The following is a 22,993-nucleotide window of genomic DNA, read 5'->3' as shown; positions in this document are numbered from 1 at the left end:
TACTTATGATTTGACTCTGAATCAAGCTGAGAGGTAAATACCTGCACCTCCAACTCCCTGGCTTTGTACAGTATGAAGATGTAGGATCTGTGAGGGGGAACTTCAATGGGTCATGGGGCCTTGGGATGAGTAGACTGTGAATCACAGTCCAAGACTTCTAATAACCTCAGAAGGCAGCCAGTAATCGAGGCGGCAGCTACTAATCCTTCATGCTGTAAACTGATCAAATTATAATTCGCCATCATTCTGTCTAGGCCCTTGGCCCCAAAATGGTATGTCGTGTCTGTAAGGAGAAGTTAGTATGCAAAGCAGAAAGCCCACTCACAATGGGAACTATCAAAGTAAAGTAAAGTTGAAAAGCTTTGTTAGTTTCAAATTAGTTGTCACTGCAGGTGGGAGATGTATAGAAAAATGCACGCAACTGAAAACAACCTATGACCACTCCACAATGCAGAAACACAGTGGTTTAAAGGAAGCAGTGGTATCAGTGCTTCGTGCAGCAGGGACAATATGAGTCCAGTAGAGTCTTAGATATCCCCAACAGGCCCCATTTCTCTAGTGAATATATTGTTATGGTAATAGCTTTATGTAAAGGAGTCCATTTTCATCTTCCACCTCTCTAATCATCCCATTCCTTTTATTTCCCCTCACCAAAAAATTCTGCCTCATCTGTTCAATCAAGCGAGACAGATTCCTCCGCTTAATCCCCCACTTTTCCCAGACTACTTCCCCCCGGAGAGAGAGGAGATGGAAGCAGAAGGAGACACAATATTACCGCACAGGTCTGGTCTAACCTGTCCCTATGGGGAGCTTGGGTTTTGTTTCTTCTCAATGGCATCCATCTCAGCTTGCGGCGCAGTGCTTTTAATTAGAAACGGGCTGAGGTGCTTCATCTGAATATAAATGAAGCCACAAAAGAGAAAATTTCTCTTCAGGTTTCACACATTCACAGCAGGATGGATAGATTTCATTATCAGGTTTCATAACCACTTCTTCAATTCATCTCAAATTCACAGAAGATCCAGTTCCTTCTTAGCATCTGCAGCAGCAGAAAGTAAACTAGTACATTTATTCAAGTATTGTACTTAAAGCTAGCCCTACAAATTTAAGGAAATTGATACTATTTTTTCATCAAAGGCTATTGAATCATTTACATTCTGTAATTATTTAATTATTCTCTGTACAGTGGTTTTCATTGTTAGTGGCGGGGTCCATCATCACATTCACAAGAAAATGATGCATGTGTGTAATCCAGAGCAATTTTATCACATTGACATCAGCCCAACTGTTTATTGTTCACTCTCCTACAGCTGTATTAAGTTACTGCTGATGCAAACATCCAACAGCAGGGAGCTGTTAGATGAAGAGTTGCAGTCAACAGGCTGCTCACCACCAACTCCTCAGCAAGCCAATCAGCTCCTTTTACTGTGTCCTGCTGTTGTGTAGAAACATACTCGCACTGTGTGCTGAAATCAGATCTCAGTTGTAATTATTATTGACTGACTTCTTTAATAAAACAACGTGGGTTTGTTTGGCTGCACAGCAAACAAACGCACCAACTACTCTTATGTTGTATTTCCAATAAAGTAGCTGTTCAACCAGTGTTTGCTGTTGTATTAAACCTCACATGCTGTTACCAAGGCACCACAGGTGTCACCAAATCAACTGATTATTTTAGCATGGCATTGAGAATTTAAAAAGTGAAACAAACCTGCCAGTGGGAATATTTCAACCTGTTTCAAGGCAAACTCAAGACTTTTGTAAAAACGTTTTCATAATTCTAATGTTGCAACCTTTTATTCCTTTTTCTTTCAAGATATAGACTTATTTCTAGAAATGTTTTTGAAACATTTCTTAAACACCCTTGATTTAAATCAGTTTGAAATTTTCTTACTGCACCGCAAAATATGGTTTTAGGAACTAATTATAAATAGAAATGTCTTTATAAGATTGTTAAGGTTTTGCAGAATAATCAACTGTCCAACACTTTAGTACATATGTACTAATATGTAATTACTATATATGCAGCTCACACATTAATGCATCAGCAATAATACTCTTAGTTATTCTCATTTTTATTACTGAAGTACATAATACTATATTAAAACTGTAAATGCAGGAATTTCACAAGTATTTTACATTATTGGAAGATTAGATTTACTTAAAAAGGGACTTAAAACGTCTTCCATCCCTGATTGTTTAGCAGTGCAACGACAACGACCTGTGATTACGCCATTTCTCAACATACAAGTATGCAATAATAATTTTGTGGGAGACTAAGACATATTAAAGACATATTTGTCTCCATACAGCCATTACTTTTCAGCGAGCTGCCTTTGTGGTGCTCACCAGCTTTGTTTTTCAGGTAAATAAATCCCTTCAATTGTTCTAAACACATGAATTTTCGGCTACGCAGGCACTTATGGCCCACTCTGGGTCCACTGAGACTTCTGTCATGTTTTATTAACCTGCTCCAGCACTGGCTGCAAACATCAGCCACAGCAAACTGGTTCAAAACTTAGCATGAGAGAGGCCCTGCGCTCTCACCTTCCCAGCACTTCACTTTGAGAGAGGCTCATTAGAGTTGTTCTCTTAAAATGTCAGCGCCTTTCATTAACCCTGGAGCCAAAGAGGCCACCACGTTTTTTTAATTGGTGCACGTTTAAAGCATGTTTGTCTCTTTCAAAAGAAGAGGCTGAAGGATACAAAGGGCAGAGTAAGGCTGAACAGTCAGATATTAACACAGTTAGAAAGCTAATTAAAATGTAGCTTAATGAGATCACTGCTGCAGGCATACAGTATCTCTCCACAGCATCCATAAATTGAGAAGAGGAAAAACACTTTTTCATGTTGCTGCACTGTAAATTAGTTTTTCTATGTCAAAGGCGGAAGAATTTAACATGTAGAACGGAGGGAAAGTCAAATATAAAACCCCCCATGTAAGTCTTAAATAACAAATCTCAACGGATGGAGCAGAAGTACTGCACATTTCTCCAGTCAACCACAATACTATATAGAGAATAAACAGTGAGTCCAAAATAAAAGAGTGGTAGATTAATATTTGATGCAAAGTGCAGCGGCATACAAAAGGCTGCCCCGAGTCAAACTCAATACACCCCAATGACAACCTCCAAAAAACCATTTTCACCAAATTCACGTACCACATTTATCAGGACAGTAAACTTTCCCAACTCTCAGTCTTTGGATGATAACACAACTCTACTAGCCCTCCATAATTTATTTCTCCTTGCTGTCTTTTTAACTCAAACTTTTCCATCCAGCAAAACAAAACCTCAGCTCACATTTCAGCTGTCAGGAAATTCTGGGGAGGAACACCAGCACTTCTTTTAGCAGCTCAAATATTTACTTTTGTTTGAAGTGCAGGGGAGACAGGAAGGATAAGATAAAACGCGGAGAAGAGGTTGACAGAACAGGTGTGAGTTGAATGAATGTTAAAATGAGCTGCTGTCTCGTCTAAATGGTAGAACTACATTCCCATTCGCTTACTAGGATCAGTAACAGAGATACTGTAGACAGCTTTCATTGGAAAGTTATACTTCTCCAAAAAAATTTAAATATAACAAAAACAAATTTGTGAGCTATGTGTACTCCTTTTCCATTAAAATATGCAAAACCATGATCAGAAAATACATGTAACCTTGACCAAATTGAATTATTCTAATATTATTAGTATTAATCCTGAACATTTCGGTTTTGGTGCACATCCTGGTGATTGGTTGGCGCATTAAGTGTGTTTTTAAAATGTGATCTCACAACAGACGGCCCGACACCAGCTTGAGCAGCTGTCATGTTTTTGGGAACATCTAAATCATCTAAATGTAAAACTTTTAACAAAACAAATGTGAACTGCTAGATTCACCAAAAAAACCTGCATATTATCAATAAAAGCAAAGCAAAGTTATTTTCCAAATTGGAGCAAAGAGGTATTTGGTGTTTACAAAAACATGCAGCTAAATAAAAACATCCAACTAGTAAGATTTGTAAGAAAAATTGGTGTGTTAACATGCAAATGTGCGTAGATTATGTAAAAACCACAGTTAATGGGTGTGATAATAGTAATTCGAGCTGAAACAATTAGTTTAATCACTTGTTGTTTCAGTAATTTTTCAAGCAAAATGTGAAACATTCTCTGATTCCATCTGCTTTGTTACTTCTCTCAGTTTTTGTATATTTGTAGACTGAATATCTTTAGTTTTTGGTCTTTGTCAGATGAAAGAAGTCCTTTGAAGACGTCACATTGTTACATTTTTTCACTATTTGAAATTTCATATGACAAAAAAATAATATGAAACTGACAATAACCTTAAGTTGCAGCCCTAGTGAGAATGTGCTGGGAGGAGTGAAAGGAGTTAAAGGTGATTCTTCTGTGAGTGAAAGCGTTCAAAAGTCTAACCTGTTGAGCCGATGGCACCAGCTACAGTTGAAGTTGATCTGTGAGGAGATGCACGCGCTACAGCTGGTGAACTGGAGACAGGCTGAAGAGGAGAAAGGTCAAAACAGGTCAAACTTCAAAACTCTTTATACAATCAATAGCCAAATGGACATACAGCCAATAAGAAGGTCTACAACCCCTTTAATGATAAGCAACACGGACTGAACCAAAAGCTGTCACAATAACTTCTTCTTACTGGGTAAAGGCATCATTTCCACGGCTGTAGAATTGGTGATCCTCGTCTTCGTCAGCTCCACGCGGTGGTACTCGTAGATTGTCCTCCGCCTCACATCTATATTTTGGAGGAGGAGAAGATGGAGTGAGAGAGCGAACCAAAACCATCACAAATCTTCCACCCAGAGATAAAAACTGGGACAAGTGGTCCCTGAAGAAAGAGGGAAGAGAGCGGGAGGCAGAATCAAGTCGTATGGGATGCTACCACAGCACTTTGTTTCTCCCCTCGCTTTGTGCTCAAGTGTCAGCCCATGACTTGGCAACGGACAGGAGCAATTTCCCCTGGCAGCTGATATCAATCAGACCCTGGTGAAAGGCTGCCCTCCCAGTCATCTGTAAAAGCAAGTCATCAGCCAGGGTAAGATCGAGCGATTGATAAGATACATCATTGACTCTCATTGCATTTTTGCCCTTATAACTCATGTGGGTCAGTGTAAAATGGGCTGCTTGCTTTTGCTGGCCATGCATCTTCACTAGTCAGTGAAAAGGGAAAGAGGTGGATAAATTACATCTTTTGTTGAAGTCAAAAAAGCTCTTTTTGTGTGTAGTATCTTAACAGATCTGATAATAACTTCTTGGGGCTGTTAATTTATTGGTTAATCTAAACCCAAAGTAGATTGTTATGAGACTTTCTATACAGGCGTTACAGGAATGAAACAGTAAATCTGCAGAATAAATCACTGAGATGCACTGCAACATGCATCGAGACATTACTCAGCACATGACATTTCCTATAGCACTAGTATTTGCTTGACCAATGAGCTACAAAATTGAACTTCAGTACATGGCTGTGTAACACATACAGCAAGCAGCTACTTCCAAGTCTCATTCATCATGTAGAATTGCAATATGCTGAAACAGTTTCAAAGTTAAAGGAATAGTTTGATATTTTGATAAATAAGCTTATTCCTTTTGTAAGACGAGAAGATCAATTTCACTCTCTTGTGTCCGTTAAATACGTAGCTACAGCCAGGAGACGTTAGCTTAGCATAAAGACTGAAAACAGGGGGAAAAGCTTGCCCGGCTCTCTCCAAAAGTAAAGCTCACTGATTAACGTTACATCTCGTTTTTGTAATCCAAATAAAACAAAATCAAAAGCTGTTATAGCTCTTATATATAAATGTCTCCCGGCTGTAGCTTGATATTTAATAGACCAAAAACAGAGTTAAAGAGAGTTAATATTGGACTTACAATCATCATGTAAACAGGAAACTGTTTACAAGTTTGCCATTTGATAATATAATATTGATAATATAATATCGTCTGTGCTGTGATAAAAATCAGTTAATTCAGGTTAAAGGACAAGAAATCAAATAAGAGTACTTCCCATGTTAAACTACTCCTTTAACACTATTCAAGGTTACTTTTTTTGCTTGGTTGATTGGTTTTTGGTCTGGGGGTTGTTGGCTGCACTGGCTACAGTGTTGTTCTTCTCATGTGATAGGATGCCGTTTCCCTGCAGACCTGTTTGGTTTAATTACACACAAGACAACTGATCAAAGCAGCAAATGTGAGACAGCTCAGTCTGACCTGAGAATAAGACCGGCCTTCCTTTCCCCTGCTCTCCTCCCCTGGTGCCTGACTTCCTCTTGCCTCTTGCTAAGGGATTATCAGGTGCCTAATGACACGGTGGGGGCCAGAGGAAGGTCAGTTCCCCAGCCTGAGGCTGCTGATGTGTGGGCAGGCTGTGCACCCTCACTGGCCTCTGGTTTGTAGGTGGAAGGAAGCCCCAAATGAGATCAATTATAGCCCGGTCTTAGTCACAACATGAAAAACATCTAATGAGGATTTAGCTACCTTCCACTGATACTATCAAACAAAGGCAACTTTGCAAAAGTGTCTAATCAATTACGCCCAAGACAGTCAGTTAACCCATATTCAAATTAAAATCACATCCATAAAAGATAATACAATTACACATAGTATCACTCTCCATAAGCTATAAAATATAATGGAAAATGGCTGTGTGTACATACTGGATTTGATAAAATCACAATATCAGGCTGCTTCTTATTGCTTATTCATCCATATGGAAGAACTGCATGGAAATCAATACAAATGTGATGTCAAGACATTGAGTTAAATACCAATGGTGAAATGGCAGGCTCGCACTGTCCGCTCATCAGACAGCATTCTGGCTGTTTGTACTGTTACAGAAAATATTACAGTGTGTTCAGTCATATTAAATATGTGAAACCACAATGTTTCTTGTTAAGCAGAGATCAGTGGTGAAATACCTGAACATAAAAACATAATGACGATTACAGACTGTATATAATTAAAAGCTCCAGTCTTTGTACATCTTCCTGCTGGGAATCAAGACTATTAATCCAGGTAGAGGCAAGAAAATGATAACTCACTGTGACTGATAATGCTTACTCTAGCACTGATAATGTACCTGACCTGTTAATTACATACCCTTGCAACAGGACACCCACACAACTTCTCTCTCATTTCTCTCTTTTACTGGATGGACTGTTGGCCTGATTTGTCTGGAGGCAGAGTAAAATGTTTAATTTGAGCTTTTAATCCGGGGCGAAGCTACAGTGGTTTAAAAAATGTCCCCCTAGTTGCCATGGTTGCTGTGCAGTAATTGGCTACAGAGACAATTAACTGAGTTGAACCACTTCTTCACGGCACAGCCAGTAGCTGTCCTCCCTGTTTTTTTTCTCTGGTAAGATTAAGGCTTAATGTTCCCAGGACAGTTTAACATACAAACTATCAGAAGCCATGTATTAATCTGGATTGACCGCCTTGATCCCTGATGAAAAACATGTCAAAATATTTTTCTTTCACCAAGATGATCGCCCTTAAATGAGATCTGAAGCAGATCAAGACAGATCCAAAGCACTACCTTTAATTTTTCCTGATAGATATTAACATTTCTCTTCTAAGCAGCATGTTTTCCAACCTACATTTCTACTACTACAAACACTTTATTAGGTACACCTGTTCAATTGCTTGTTAACACAAATAGCTAATCAGCTAATCACATGGCAGCAACTGAATGCCGTTAGGCATGTAGACAACTTGCTGAAGTTCAAACCGAGCATCAGAATGGGGAACAAAGGGGATTTAAGTGACTTTGAACGAGGCATGTTGTTGGTGCTAGACGGGCTGATTTGTGTATTTCAGAAACTGCCAATCTACTGGGATTGTCATGAACAACCATCTCTAGGGTTTACACAGAAAGGTCCGAAAAAGAGGAAATATCCAGTGAGCGGCAGTTGGACGAAAGTGCCTTGTTGATTTCGGAGGTCAGAGGACAATGGGCAGACTGATTCGAGATGATAGAAAGGCAACAGTAACTCAAATAACCACTCGTTACAGCCAAGGTATGCAGAATACCATCTCTGAACGCACAACACGTCAAACCTTGAAGCAGATGGGCTACAGCAGCAGAAGACCACACCGGGTACCACTCCTGTCAGCTAAGAACAGGAAACTGAGGCTAAAATTCACACAGGCTCACAAAAATTGGACATTAGAAGTTTGGAAAAAACGTTGCCTGGTCTGATGTGTCTCGACTTCAGCTGTGACATTCAGATTGTAGGGTCAGAATTTGAAACAACATGAAAGCATGGATCCATCCTGCCTTGTATCAACGGTTACAGGCTGCTGGTGGTGGTGTAACGGTGTGGGGGATATTTTCTTGGTACACTTTGAGCCACTTAGTACCAACTGAGCATCGTTTAAACGTGACAGCCTGCCTGAGTATTGTTGCTGACCATGTCCATCCCTTTATGACCACAGTGTACCCATCTTCTGATGGCTGCTTCCAGCAGGATAGTGCACCATGTCAAAAACTGGTTTCATGAACATGAAAGTGAGTTCAACGACTCCAATGGCCTTCACAGTCACCAGATCTCAATCCAATAGAGCACCTTTGGGATGTGGTGGAACCGGAGATTCACATCATGGATGTGCAGCTGACAAATCTGCAGCAACTGCGTGATGCTATCATGTCAACATGGACCAAAGTCTCTGAGGAATGTTTCCAACACCTTGTTCAAAGTATGCCATGAAGAATTAAGGCAGTTTTGAAGGCAAAAGGGGGTCCAACCAGATACTGGCAAGGTGTACCTAGTAAAGTGGCCAGTAAGTATATGCAGAGTGCAAGAACATATAATAAATTATATGTAACCATCCTACAGAGATAGAGAGGTACTGAATGGAGGAATGAGCTACTACCACCGTCCTACATCTCCATGAAAACTGCTGATTCTTGCGTTTTCTAAAGGTTAGTCCCTATCCATCATGAATCCTATTAAAGCACCATTCTCTATTATTTGCACTAATATAAGGACTATGACTATAAGAACCTGTCATGTAGGTGTTGAATCCTTTGCTGTCTCCACAAACTCTTGCCACACAGCTCATGGGGCGCACCAAGCCTTTTGGACTGACAGGTGCAGGATGCAAATTCTGACATTTTCCTTCAGACAAGGACGTGAACCTGTGCTCTTTGCAAATATCATCTGCGCGTTGCACAGCAAGAAAACAAAGCCTTGTTTGTTTCAGCTGTTGCAAGAGTTTGATCTTGTTTGCAGTGACTGAAGGCAGTCCCAACAATTGACTATCACTAAAACAAAAACCCCAAACAGCGACTGTCCAATCATAACATCAAAAGGCAAAGCAGGCCTGTCAAAATATGGATTTTCTCCATATGTTGAAGCCGTGTGCATGGGACTGTAGGAGGACAGAGACTCTGCATTTTAAGAGTTTGGAGGGTGGTCTGTTTCATTTAGCCTTCCCAAAACCAAAAACCCAATAGCAGAAATAAGGAAGTAAGGGATGAATTAAACTGTGTTTGTCTGCTCTAACATTAGCTAGGAACTTAACAGCAACCACAGCCAACGTAACCCATTATAGCGCTACATTTCTGAAACCGGCTAGTCTTCGTACAAAGGGCCTTTTGTCTTGTAACGTTAAAAATGAAACTATAGCGTTTGAAAATGTATGCTAACAAGGTTATGTTAGAATAAGATACCTGCTCTTACTTTTCCTGTGCATGTTATTTTTTTATTTCACTGTCTTCTACATGGGTCATCAACTGGTGAGCATGTTGACTTTTTGCCTGGGACATGTTAGCTTTGGCATCAGTCTTTTAGTACTGCTATATATACTGCATATTTATGCCCCATTCATAGGATTCTCACTTTTCAAACAGCTCTCGGAGCTTACATTAGCTTAATTCATTAGCTAGCTATAGCTAATAAGTTATCCTTTGAGCCAGCATAATTAGTGGTCGCTGGCTAAAATGTAAAGCCTGCTTTTGTTTGCATTTGTTATCTTATTGTTTAAAAAATTAATTCTGAGTTAGCGTTAACAAGCTAACATTAGCTGATAAAACATGCTAGTCACATTTTACATTTTAGGCGACAAAATCAACGATTAGAACAGCTAAAAACAAGCAGCTGTTCTTGTTTACTTCTGTGTGAAATAAAAAAATTATTTTAAAAAATTGTGAAAAATTTCTAGTGGTTATCTGCATTATAGAAAAGAAAGCTTTTATGGGCTTATAGCAATGGTAACTAAGAAAGTTGGGGCCTAGCGAATGGTAAATTACCAATGTCTCAAATGCTGGGATGTAAATGAGGGCAAGACATTTAGTTGTTTGCAACTGAGGGAATTTAGTTTTGGCTGTTTCATCTCTACCCAAACATTTTGTGTATTAAAACATTCTGGTTTCTTCTGAAGCAGAATAAGCACAACAATCATTTCAGATGGATTATCAGAACAGAAAAACAGATCTGACATAAAAAAAGAGAGCGCACGCTTGACACCTCGGTCTCAATCTGCTTCCATTCAAGATTTCATCACCACATAAGAAAACGGCTGCACACACTGGTTTCATCATGTTGTGTCAGAGGCATCAAAGACAGCTTGGTTTATGAAGTCTAGGAGAACTGTGCTAACAGGTTCAATATAGAAATCTCTCAGTGCCAACTACAGCCTTCTAGAAAGACATTTTGTAAGAAAAGCCTTCAGATGAGAGAAAACAAAGACAACGTCAGAAATTCCTATACCACTCCAAGGAGTGTTATAGGTTTGGTGTGTCGGAGAGTTGATTTACTCTCAACATACAAAAATCAAACTTATGACATAACATAAAGATAAAACATACAAATTCTTAATGTATTGGGATTTAAGTTATAAGTTATTAACAATGAAATAAATGCTGTCAAAGTTTCAAACACGCAATCAGAACAGAGTTGAAATTACCGAATAAATCATATTTGACATCTTATTATTATGGCAGAGTTTGAATAATGAGAGAGAGAAAGAGTCTGACTGTGGATGAAAAGGTTTGAAGTGACTCCCCTTAGCTTGCATTTGCTTTAAATTTAATGGGCCTAAATTGCAGTAGCTCAAAGGCAAATAGGAGAGGCTGGATCTGGATCTGTGCCCACAGCTCTGCCCGCTGCCCACTGAGAGAGGTGGAACAGCGTTGGAGAAGAGGTGGCGACAGTCAGAGCTAAAGCAAAACAGATGAGGCTTAACTCAGAGCTATGAGACACAGTTCGAAGGGTAAATAAAAAGCTGATGAAACAATGCACTCAGTCAGCTAAATGTTAAAAGTCCCGCACCCTTAGTTACCGTTTTGATGTTTCCAGAGGGATTTAAAATGGAAACCCAGTACCAGGGCCTTACAGTAAATATGCACTTGCTGGTTACATACAGTATATCATGCTACAAGACTGACGCTAAAGCTGCATGCAACAATTAGCATCCTCACCAGTTGATATTTTATTTATTTGGATCCCTATTAGCCACTTAACTACTATTGCTGGGGTCCACCCAAGCAAACTTTACATAAACATTACATCATGATGTAAAACAATTATATAATTTAAGTTACACAGTGGTTAGATTTATGCAGTATTGTTTGTATATTCACTTCTACTGGAGTTTTGCTACAGTTCCTTTAGAGTAAACATCTACAAAAAATAATAATGTTGGTACTTATTTTAGAAATACGCTGTTTAATACATTTCTGATTATGTTGAAATGTGTTTTTGGTTTTGGAAAGGCTACAAAAAGACACCACCCTCCAAACTCTTAAACACAACTATCATTCTTACAACAGTCCTGTCTTTATTGGCATGTAGAGAACTTCTAAGTTTAACAGGCTTGCTGTGCCTAGTTGCTATGGCTGGACAACTGCAGTTAAGGGAAAGGGTTCAGTTGGTTTGTTGAATCATGAAATTGTTTTCTGGTTTCTAAAAAAAAGTTGCCATTAACATGAATTCAGCATTTCTTTCTGTGTACAAGTGAGCAAATATAAGCTGGAAAGGTGTGTTTGAGACTCACTGGGTATCTGCTGGATCTTGTGGACCACCACAAAGGCATCAGACAGGCCCACCTTCACTGGGTGATTGACAGAGCTTATCTGTGACACCTCAATGGGGATCTGAAATAGAGGGAAAAATCAATTACCAGAACCATGATGATCTGTCTGGGACAGGCTGGAAAATAGAAGCAGGCCACACCAGTCTGACAGCACCGACAATACAACCAATTGATTACTATCTCCCATAGGAATCTGCTGAGGCATTATATGCGATTTCACTAAGCATATACTTATTTTTGGTGCATAGAATAAAAATTCAGACACAAACAAGAGCAACAACTTTGTGAGTACTGACTTATATCAGAGAAAATAGACCAAAACAGAGTCCCTGACATTTAAAATCCTATCAAGAAAGTAGTTAAACTAGACAAAGGTACTAAACAAGCCTTGTAATCAATGATGACGTAAAAACTTATGTAACGCTCTTTTCAGACAAATAATAGCAGCGTAATGAAACACTTATTATAAAAAACTCCAGCAGCTTTCAGATCAGCTTTTTTGATATGTGAAAAAGTCATTAAAGCAGCAGCCCTGCTGTTATAACCACTGCAATTATTGCAATTTCACACAGCCACACCCAGCAGTCTCTGTTGGATAATATTTTTCATAACTGTCTCTAGTTCTTTGTTCAATTAAATTGTTTATCTATTTATGTTTTGAAATTTGGAAAGTAATGGACACCAATGGGATATCTAATACAAAACATCTGATTCAGAGCCTGTAACATGATTACAAATAATGTTACAAGCAAATCTAGAACATGGAAAGTATGAGGACATTAAGTGATATTTTCATCATTGAACATATTATTCTTTCAGTCATGTTGGTGTCACTCTTCTGAGTGTGGTTAATATTTTGTAATTACAATATAGTTGCTTTATTTGTGGTTTTAAGTTTGTCTCAAAAGAAAAGAAAAGAAATATGGAATATTTATTAAGTATTTATTGTGACATACTGATATTTTCAGTATTATAATGAATGTTGTCAGAGATTTATAAATTTAGCTATAGACAACAAATCAATAAGTTTCTTTTATGTAACTTTTTTGTGGTTTGAAACTGTGCACAAAGCACTCTTGATCTAGCTTCTATTCATTTCTGGTGTCTTGTTTACCCATGCAGGCTGGGCATAGTTGGATAGTAAAAACATAATTTATGTATTCAGATGGATAAATTGCGTCAGTGTAAAAATTAGACAGAGAAAAGGAAACAAAGACATAAATTTAAAGCATGAGGTAATAAAATAACCAAACATGAGTCCTGACCTCTTTGTATGCAAAAACGATCCTGCCGGTGTTGTGTAGCGTCGCCTGGAAGGTGAAGCTTCCCAGGTTGTAGTTGTCCTGCAGGTGCACATGGTCCCATTGCACCACCAGAGCAGTGCCTAAAGGAGAAAGATCCTCCTTACCACATGCAGGAAACAAACTGAACTGAACACGACAGGCGTCACTGATAGCTACCGTCTGCAAGAAAGCTCACATTTTTTATTTTTTAACACCAACTTGTTTTTCACTTTTTTTTTTAATACAGTCTCTTCAGTTTCAGATCCAGCGTGAAATGAACTGCTGTCCGGGCAAAAGCCAGTGAATAAGAAGACGTCAATGTAACAGTTGTGTTTGTAAGGCGATATGTTTTTGAGGGATTTTATTTCCTGGCAGAGACTTAATTTCCCCATGTGGGTGTGAGGTGATTGACACTGAAGTATTGTGAGCACTGATATGAAAAAGCTCCACTGGAGGAGGATGAAAAAACAATAAAATGGAAACTTTTGACAAAACCAAATCATGGCGTGGTCGTTACTGTGATGGATTATGTAGCTCTGCCAATTTTTTCAGACTCTGAAAGAGGGAATGATAGTGCTGTAAAATACTTGGACAATATGTCCAACTGAGAGCAGTCACCTACAGCAATAAAGTAAAGCAGAAGGGCAACTTAGAGTGAGTTCACCCAAATTACAAAAGGACTTATTCTTTCACCTCTAGTTCTATCTCTAGTCATGCATATAGTTTTTTGCAATTGCTGCTGCAATCTCTTTAAATTTTAATGCTATTATTAATTAATTTAATTTTAATCAATGGAATTTCATTATTGATGTTAATAGCTTAGATATACAAAACATATTTTATTTTGATTAGCAAAAAATTTTCATCATTTTCATCAAACTATTTTTTTGTGGGGGCACGTTTTGCCTTTATTTTTGATAGTACAGACAAAGAGAAACAGGAAATGTGGGGGAGAGAGAGAAAGATGGAGGGGATGGCATGCAGCAAATGAGCAGCTAGTTGGATTCAAACCTGGCTGTGGTAAAGACTCTATCTACAGTGTGCATGCTTTACCAGGTGAGCTATACAACACCCCACATCAAACGAGTTTGACCATTTCATACAATGTTTTCTGCTGACGCTTTTAATTCAACTGAACTAAAAAAAACAAAAAAATCTGCGGTATCTTTGACATACAAAATAAAAGGTTCTGGCTCGCCAACAGAGCCACATTCAATCTTCCTACACTCCACTGTGTATTTCTTACTTTCTTCTGCTGTTGTTACTTCAGTTATTTCATTAACACTAAAGCTGTAGATCTATCCGTCCGAAAGGCTTTGACTCTCAGTCAAATTATTATTTTCAAAAGAAGCATCAGAATATTTGGGAACAGTAAGAACGCAAGGACACTGGTCTGTAGATAGTAAAGTTGTGTTTTCCTCCCATTTTTAAAAGTCAAATAATCTTTTGATTTAGATTTTATTATTGGACAGTAACATGAATAAATGAATAAAAATGTCATAAAAGTGACAATATACCTTCAACAGAACTATCGAAGATAACACAAGAAAGTTAAAAACTTATTTCCTTTGTGGTCCTCGTTGTAGTCTGAGAAACATGGCAAGCTACGGATGACTGAAGGTACACTGTACAATCAACCCTTATAATATACAAATAAAAAAACACATCCTGATGCAAATAAACACAAATTCATACATATACCCCTGGGGTCCCCTCACAAGGAGCCACAGATGATTATGTAAATAAAAAATAGTCCAGACTGAGGTCACATTTAAAAAGATCCGATCTATATGGGATTTGGACCACATATGGAAGTGACCCAATTCCAAACTGGAAAAGATCAGATTCCATGTGTCTTGGCCTGTTCACACAGTCAGATCTGAGTCACATATGGGCAAAAAATTGGATTTGGGTCACTTTGGCCTGCAGTCTGAACGTAGCCAAAGAGTCATCTGTAGGCCTTCAGCTCTACCCTCCAGCAGGCAGCAGGCTTCATATTACTTGCAACACTATTTTGATTAAACATATACTTTAGAGAACCTGTTGATGTGAAAGCTGTTACCCTACTCCGAGCTAGTCATTTGGCTGTGTGCCAGGGCAATAAAGGTTTGTTAACACAACTAAACTAGTAAAAATTAAATTTAGCCTCTCTGCTGACAGTTTGGAGACAAAGAGGTCTACTCGCCTGTGGCAGTAGACATTGATGTGGCATGTGTTAAAAAAGAGGCAAGAGACAAGTTTGGGTCTTCTATTGACATTTAATATCATGTGGCTAACATCATCGCAACTGTAAGGGCAGCAAATACAGGGCCACTATTTTGAGCATAGCATGAGGAAAAATAGGGACTACTGAAGAGTGATGCATTAAAGAGGACAGAGTTTAGGAGAAGGTGGTGAATATCAGAGAGAGGAACAGAGCACTAAATTGCTTCTACCTTATGGCCCAGCATGCTTACTCAGTCAGCACAAGTTAAGCCTAATATAAGTCTGCTTAAAATGCATTGAGTTCAGGAGGGGAAGATGCCTTGCTATCTGGGGCTTCCTGGCTAAAAATACAGAGTGGGTGAGGAGGCGTGGAGGGAGTACACACTGGCCTTGTTTCTAATTCCACTTACAAGCTTAACATGCTGTATGAAGTCAAAACAAACAAATCAAATCCAGCCCTATTAAGCAAGCCCACCCTTGGTTTTAGTGTGGTTTAGACAACGGTTTTCTGAATTTGTTTTATTCTGTGCAATATATTTTACTGTTAAAGGGTAACTTAGGAATTTTTCAACATGGAAAACTTATCCCATGTTTTTGTGTCTATGTGACTAGAAGATGTTTTGATGCTGGTCCAGTATTGCAAGTGTGCTGCAGTTGGTAGCAGCAAGAAAGGGCTGCGACGCAATTCCTTGCGGGCAATTGCGCCCCATCAAAGAACGTCCACATGCATCCATTGATAAAAAAAGTTATTTTACCTGGCAGAATATGGGGGTTGCTGATCTACCACTACCACTGTTTCTGTTATTGTGTATCTTTGGTGTTTTAAAGGGTTAAAAACACCAAAGATACACAAACTAACCAATCGAGGCAGCGTTAGACCAGAAAGGTAAAATTACTATTTTTGTCAAGGGAGTGTAGTGGCATTGTCGAGAGCAATGTATACTGATGTAATTTCAAGTGTCTTGTATCCGGATAAAATCCAAATTAATGTCCAGATCACAAGTCTAATTGCGTCTTTGTTTTCCCGGGAAATATGCACATCGCGGTCGGCCCTCCTCCCATACAAAGGGTTGTGGTAATGCACCTGAAGTAGTTTGGTAACTGATACAAATGCCAGAAGAAGGAGAAGTTCTGCACTTAAGCCATTTAGTTACAACAATTAGGAATTAGCAGTAATAAGCTTGCTGGCTAACAACTATTTATGAACTATGAGCAAGACCAAATGTGTATACCCGTATTGGTTCTCATCCCATTTTCCCCATTGGGGATTAATAAAGTTTTCTAATCTAATCTAATCTAATCCACATTGCTCACCCATACATAAAAATCTCTTGTCACACAGGGATAATTCAGTGGTTGAACTGATCCGGGATCAGCTTGGAGCATCTTCTGTTTTATTGTATGTGTATCCAGTTTTTTCTCTGTCTCGGGAGAACAACTGCTGATTTCTGTGTAATTTTAGTGTAACCTAAGCTGTCAACACCTCATGGGAAAGACCTTGTGAGTGGCTACAAGACATAATGACGTAGTTATACATAAACATGTCGCATCCATCCTGTAGTGACAGATGCAGATCTTTTCAAAATCTGGCTATAATGGGTCTCAAACCTCCTTATAAAGTTTGACAATCCATCAATCCATCTTGAACATCTTGGAAGCATTAACAGCTCTTTTGAGATCAAATAACTATCCGAATTCCCCAAGTGACATGAAGTAGATAAAGTAGACGACTGAAGAAATGTTAACATGAACAAATGACTGTGTTGTTGCTCCTTTAGGAGATCGAAGACTTGAACTTAATCTATGAGTAATAGATTAATAAATGTTTGTCTGGTACTATGAAGAGTTCTAAAGTTAAAATCTCTAACGTGCCAAACTTGTTATAGAGGCTGTAAGAGGTATTTTTACCACTGTGATGCTGTCACCATGGTCCCGCTGTCAACAACAGTCATATTCAGAGCCTGTCGGGTGCTGAAATATGGAAGATTTTATTGGACTTTAATATTTGTAACCCACAGAACAATCCACAAATGTGTACTATGATGCACAAATATTTCACTATCTATAAATGTGTATTTTTACATTTGTGATGTGTAAAATCATATCCACAAAAATACAGAGTGACTTCTACAAACAAAACAGTTTTTGCACATTTGCAGATTGCTTTCTGTCAATTTGTGGGTCACGTTACATTTGTAACTTCCTTTTTACACATTTGTGGAATCATAGTACACATTTGTGGATTGTTTTCTGTGGTTTACAAATATTAAAGTCCAATAAAATCTTCCATACTGAAACACTTCACCTCTATAATTGTGCGTTATCAAACAGAATAGTTTAACAGCACTTACGTCTTAGCCAATCACATGTATTCTTTATTAATTAACAAAAGGAGTAAACTTTTTTTTGTAAATCTGAACCTCTAACAACGAAGCTTCACACTGTGTCTTTGAAGTTTCACACACCTCCCACAATCCCATCTGTGTGTGGAGGACAAACAATACGTCTCTGCTGCGTACTGACTGTCCCACAACGCAACAGACCATACAGTTCTTCTGCTGCATTGGCAGGACACTGACTGATGGACGGCGTGTTGAGGAGAAGGCGGGCTACGAATCGATCGGCTGCCAGTTTGGTTAAAATCTTTTGAGCTCCACTGCAGAAGGTCACGCAGTTGGTCAGTCACTCTGCTGCATAGGGGTTAGATGGCAACGATGACATGATGGATAACAACCATAACAGGTGGCAAATGGAAAGTACAGGAGTGAGGATAGGCATCAGTTTAGATTAAAGTTGAATTTATAGTAAGGGGATATCACTGAGGTCATAGAGAATTTAAAAGAAAATGTGATAAAGAACTGCTATTTTGCAATTAACATGCTGAAGATTGACTCATACGCTTTAGTAAGAAAAAAGTATGTGCCTTACTTTCTAGATAATAACATATTGATTTGAATGAATCAAATGAATGAAGATTTGGACAAAAATATAATACACTTTCATCATTAATTAAATACCCGACCAATCAAAGTACTTCAATACATAAGTGCAACAATCAAATATTGCTTGGTTTAAAAAATACTTTTGTGAATATTTGTCTGAGGATGGCTCATGTAGCATAGTTTAGAAATAAATTACGAGATTTAATTTCAAGATAATAACCATTTTGCACGAATTTTAGGTCTGGAATACATAGTGTATACTATGTTATAATAAATGTTCTGCAAAGAGAAATTGTTAAAGGTTACAGCTAATTTCCAGCTAATTTAATACATGACTAATGAACGTACACTGCTGCAAAAATGATAACAATCCAACATTGATAGTAATCAGTCCTGCCCTCAATGGTCTAACATACCCAGAGATTAATGAAGGATACCTACCACACTATAAATGTTGTGGGAAAATCTCAGATGGGAGACAAATTTACATATTTGCCATTATCATTGTTGCACATTCAGGCAGCAGATATTAAAAGATATTAGTGGATTAACTGGTCTTACCGTTGTCAAAGTAGATGACAGTTGAATTTCTGGAGACACTGGGGTCAAAGTTTGCCATTAGAGGAGCGATGTACTGTGTCGCTGTTAGCATCCGGTGCACCACGTCCCCCGTGTAGATGAACCCTGAGGAAGAAATAGAGAAAAGACATTTAATTCAAATGACAAATGCACTCATAAACACTTACACTGTATCACTTATAGTGTTGATAAAGCGGGTGGATTTAACCTTTAGCAACAAATAAAAACAAACATCAATCTTCTCTCCCTCCACTTATACCTTTCCTCCTTCTATAAAAATATTTTCGGATACAGTATCTTTCAGGGAGACAGCATGTATGCCCTCCAGTCCAAAGTTAAAAGCTCCTTGTTAACCCACAACCATCACTTCTTTCTGTCTCAGGCCTCATGCCGGCTGCTTCAGCCAGCAATACCAATTAATTAGCGCTATTATCTTTTATCAAAAAACAGAAGAGCAAATCTGAATAGCTTTAAAGGCAGATATGACGAGTGAGCAGTTATATATCATCAAGGGGTTATGAACCTGACTGATTCATCTTTTTACTCTCCTGGTGTTTTGCTTTTTTGTCCTCCTGTGTGCGTTTTTAATTTACACCATCAATCACAGACACTAACAAAGAGACCATGCCAACAAAAAGGGATCATGTTAACTTTCCCATGTATTCGTCCCTTCAACAAAGCACAAATAGATTGCTCCACAGAAAGGGAAGTGCTCAGTAAACACAAACTAGAGCTGCAGCATCATTTAACAGCCTGTAAACACGGTTATTAATGGACTCCAGAAAAAGAGGAAAACGCCCACTATTCATCACGAGGGAACCGTCTTTGCATAAAGAATTTGCACTGATGACAACAGAATCAAACAGCGTCTTAATTTCCCTGCTGACAACAAAGTTTAGCAAAGCTGCTATTTCAAGATTTATTCAAGGAAAAAGGCTTTTGATTCTCAGTCTGGCTTTGCCTGAACTGCAAAAATACTCCAAACATATCTTTTTTGTACCTTTTAAAATCATGTTTTACTCAGAACAAAGGGAAACCATGGCATTTTGGTGGGCAATCACATGTAGCCAATATAATTTACATTTGAAGAGCAGTTTGAAGCATTAATAAGACACTTACAGACTTTGAATAAATCAAAATAATTTTTGCAACAGGAAAGGGGGCATCTATTTTTTCCCTGATTGTGCCATTTCTGTCTTGTTGAAAGTTGTAGAAGTGCAGGATTTTTATGGTGACAGACAAGTCAAGCATTTAAGATTGGTAGTTGATACATGATTCACCAACCACTAAAAATACGGCCTTTTCTGGACAGGAAAAGACTCTGAGTATTAGCATGTATGTATTATTAAAGAATTAGCATTACATTTTCAAAAATACTGAATAACACAATAAAATCATCACACAACCAAAGTCAGAAACCCCCCTCTTATGAAGGGATCTCTTTGCTCTTTTGCAGAAGTTCAACAGAAATACAAAAATACAGTCTATAAAGTAGCTGCCTGAGGCATATAGGGGGGAAAACCCTGCTCGGAAAGAGAAGAGGATTTTTGGGAAAAGTCTTATTGAGGCCAAGCCAATAAACCCCCCATTTCATGTCACCATATGTCTTCTCATACAGTAGGCTGGCTATAAAAACACATCTATCACTTTGGAAGCAGGAGCGGAGCATATAATGGGGGGAATCAATCTTTCCCTAAAGACCTCCCTGCTCCGAATTACCTCTATATAGAGCACTGTCAGCACACAAAGTGCGGAGAGCAGGGGAGGTGTGGGAGCGAAGATGTAACTTTATTTAGTCGTGTGAAGTCCACCTGGAGGAGGAGGAGTGAATGAGGTAAAAGATTCAGTCCTTTACGGCTCAATATGATTAGTTGCCATAGTTATGGTTAGTTTTGTTCCTATCAAAAATGTACACGCTTTTGACAAACTAATGTTAAGTCAAGAGCCGCTCACTAACTTCTCCAGAGCTAATTTTACATGTGTGTAGTTAAGGTTGATCCAGCTTTTCCAATAATTAAAAAGTGCAACTAAAAAACTGATAAATGATATCTAGTAAGTTTTGTTACATGCACTTCTAAACATGGAAGTCGCCCTGTTGCACCACCATGTTTTTACACTAGCCCAAACGGACAAACGGAGCATGTTTCGTCACTACGGTGAATACAAACGAAGAAGGAGGAAGTAGAAGAAGAAGTAGTAGTAGTCTTCTGGTTTGTTAGAAGTAAGAAGGAAAGTAAAATTTGGACAAATAGAAGTCCACACGTATTGTTTAGCACAAGAGTCGCTTGGAAAGGCAGTGGTGAGCACCTGCATTCATGTGGTGTCAGGAATAATCTAAATTCTTTCCTCAAAAAAGGTAAAAAGAGTAATAAAATGTACATAGGACATAAAGAAGTATAGAGAACAATATACAAATATATAAGAGAACACAAATAATAAAAACTTTGCCAGGACCACCTATATTATATAAGGATATTAAAAGAGGACCATATTTTGAAAGTATAATGTACAACCTCATGGAGAAAAGCTAGGTTTTTTCCTGCTGAATTTACAATTGCCATTAAAATGACATTTATTATAAAGTACGTATTATGTCCAAGGAGCACTTGTGCACAGTGAGCCATTTGTTGCAATTTGCAACCATCACCACTAGAGGCCACTAAAACGTAGACACTGAACCTTTAACAATGATGTAAAACAGAGACAAATCCTCACATTGTAAAATCCCAAAACACAAATCTTTAGCTTTTCTTGCCTGATAAATGACTAAAATGATTAATCAAATTTCAAAATTATCGTTAATTAATTTAAGGTCGATTGACTTGTGAACTGATTGACTAAGTGTTACCACTCCTGCTCATGTCTGTGTGCTAAATATGAAGCTACAGCCAGCGGCCATTAACTTAGCTCTGCTTAGCTTAGCATAAAGGCTGGAAACAGGAAACATCTAGCTTGGCTCTCTTCAAATGTAACAAAATCCACCCTCTAGCACATCTAAAGGTCACTAATTAACACTTGTTTTACATGTACCCTATTTCTTTGCTGCCGCTTGACACTCAGTTTTCAGAAAGTTACTTCTCATAATAGTTCAGCACATAACCTACTGTGAAACCCCAGCTTGTTGTTTTAACACTTTTTGTACGGATAAAATAAATAAGATGCAGAGTGGTGACCTTAAAGGTGCTGGTAGAAAGATTTTGTTACCTTTTAGACAGAGCCAGGCTAGTTGTTTCCCCGTCCAGTCTTATGCTATGCTAAGCTAACTGTCTGCTTGCGAAAGCTCGAACTGACATGGATGCGGTTTCAATCTTCTCATTTAACTCTTGGCAAGAAAGTAAAATATTAAACTGTTGCTTTAAATATGTAAGTAGGCTTGCTATCTTTACACAAGTAGCAATAGCAGGTATTGCTACGCATTCCCCACATACAGTATTGTGTTGTATTTTCATTTTTGATTATAGAAAATTATAACAGCACAGTAGATAAGGGCCCCCAGCCTGTGTTATGTCACGGCATATGACATTGTAAAAAAAAAAGATTCTGGGTTGTTTTGTCTCCAAATATGCTGTAAGCTCATTCACTGCTGGTGACTTCATGGTTGTATGTTGCTGCACCGGCACTTTCACATCTTTATCTGATTGTGAGGGACAGAAAATGGCCTCTTCCAAATCAGCCACTATAAATTCCATCTCATCTCATATTTACCCAACATTCAATTCAAGCACGTTTTTATCTCTTTCACTCTTTCTTTCTTTTGGCTTTGTTTTGCTTCACTACTTCTCCTTTCACTTTAAACCTCTATAAAGCTTAGAAATCCCACCCGACCAAACACACACATACACACTTGTCTGGACACACAAAGCCCTGTGTTGAGGGGTTTTATTTCTGGTCCTGCTTGCGCTCTCTACCAGCAATCTCCTGAAAACACTATACGACTTATTTGA

At 38.4% G+C, this 22,993-nt stretch overlaps 1 protein-coding gene across 1 annotated transcript in view; it reads right to left on the bottom strand.

Annotated features, from left to right (window-relative positions):
• The window catches only part of plxdc2 (plexin domain containing 2), a 106,448-nt gene that overhangs the window by 23,942 nt on the left and 59,513 nt on the right, over nt 1-22,993 (bottom strand). The window contains exons 5-9 of the mRNA XM_038729785.1: nt 19,032-19,154; nt 13,306-13,424; nt 12,002-12,101; nt 4,650-4,745; nt 4,415-4,496 (exon numbers count right to left, since the gene is read on the bottom strand). Coding sequence (XP_038585713.1) covers nt 4,415-4,496; nt 4,650-4,745; nt 12,002-12,101; nt 13,306-13,424; nt 19,032-19,154 — 520 coding nt within the window. The remainder of the gene's footprint in view (nt 1-4,414; nt 4,497-4,649; nt 4,746-12,001; nt 12,102-13,305; nt 13,425-19,031; nt 19,155-22,993) is intronic.

Source organism: Micropterus salmoides, unplaced genomic scaffold (genome assembly GCF_014851395.1).
Source record: "Micropterus salmoides isolate LMB-PRFRI ecotype aquatic unplaced genomic scaffold, ASM1485139v1 Ms_hic_scaffold_1, whole genome shotgun sequence".
Lineage (NCBI taxonomy): Eukaryota > Metazoa > Chordata > Actinopteri > Centrarchiformes > Centrarchidae > Micropterus > Micropterus salmoides.
Note: the sequence above shows the minus strand (reverse complement) of the source record. Positions and strands in the feature narration are given on the sequence as shown.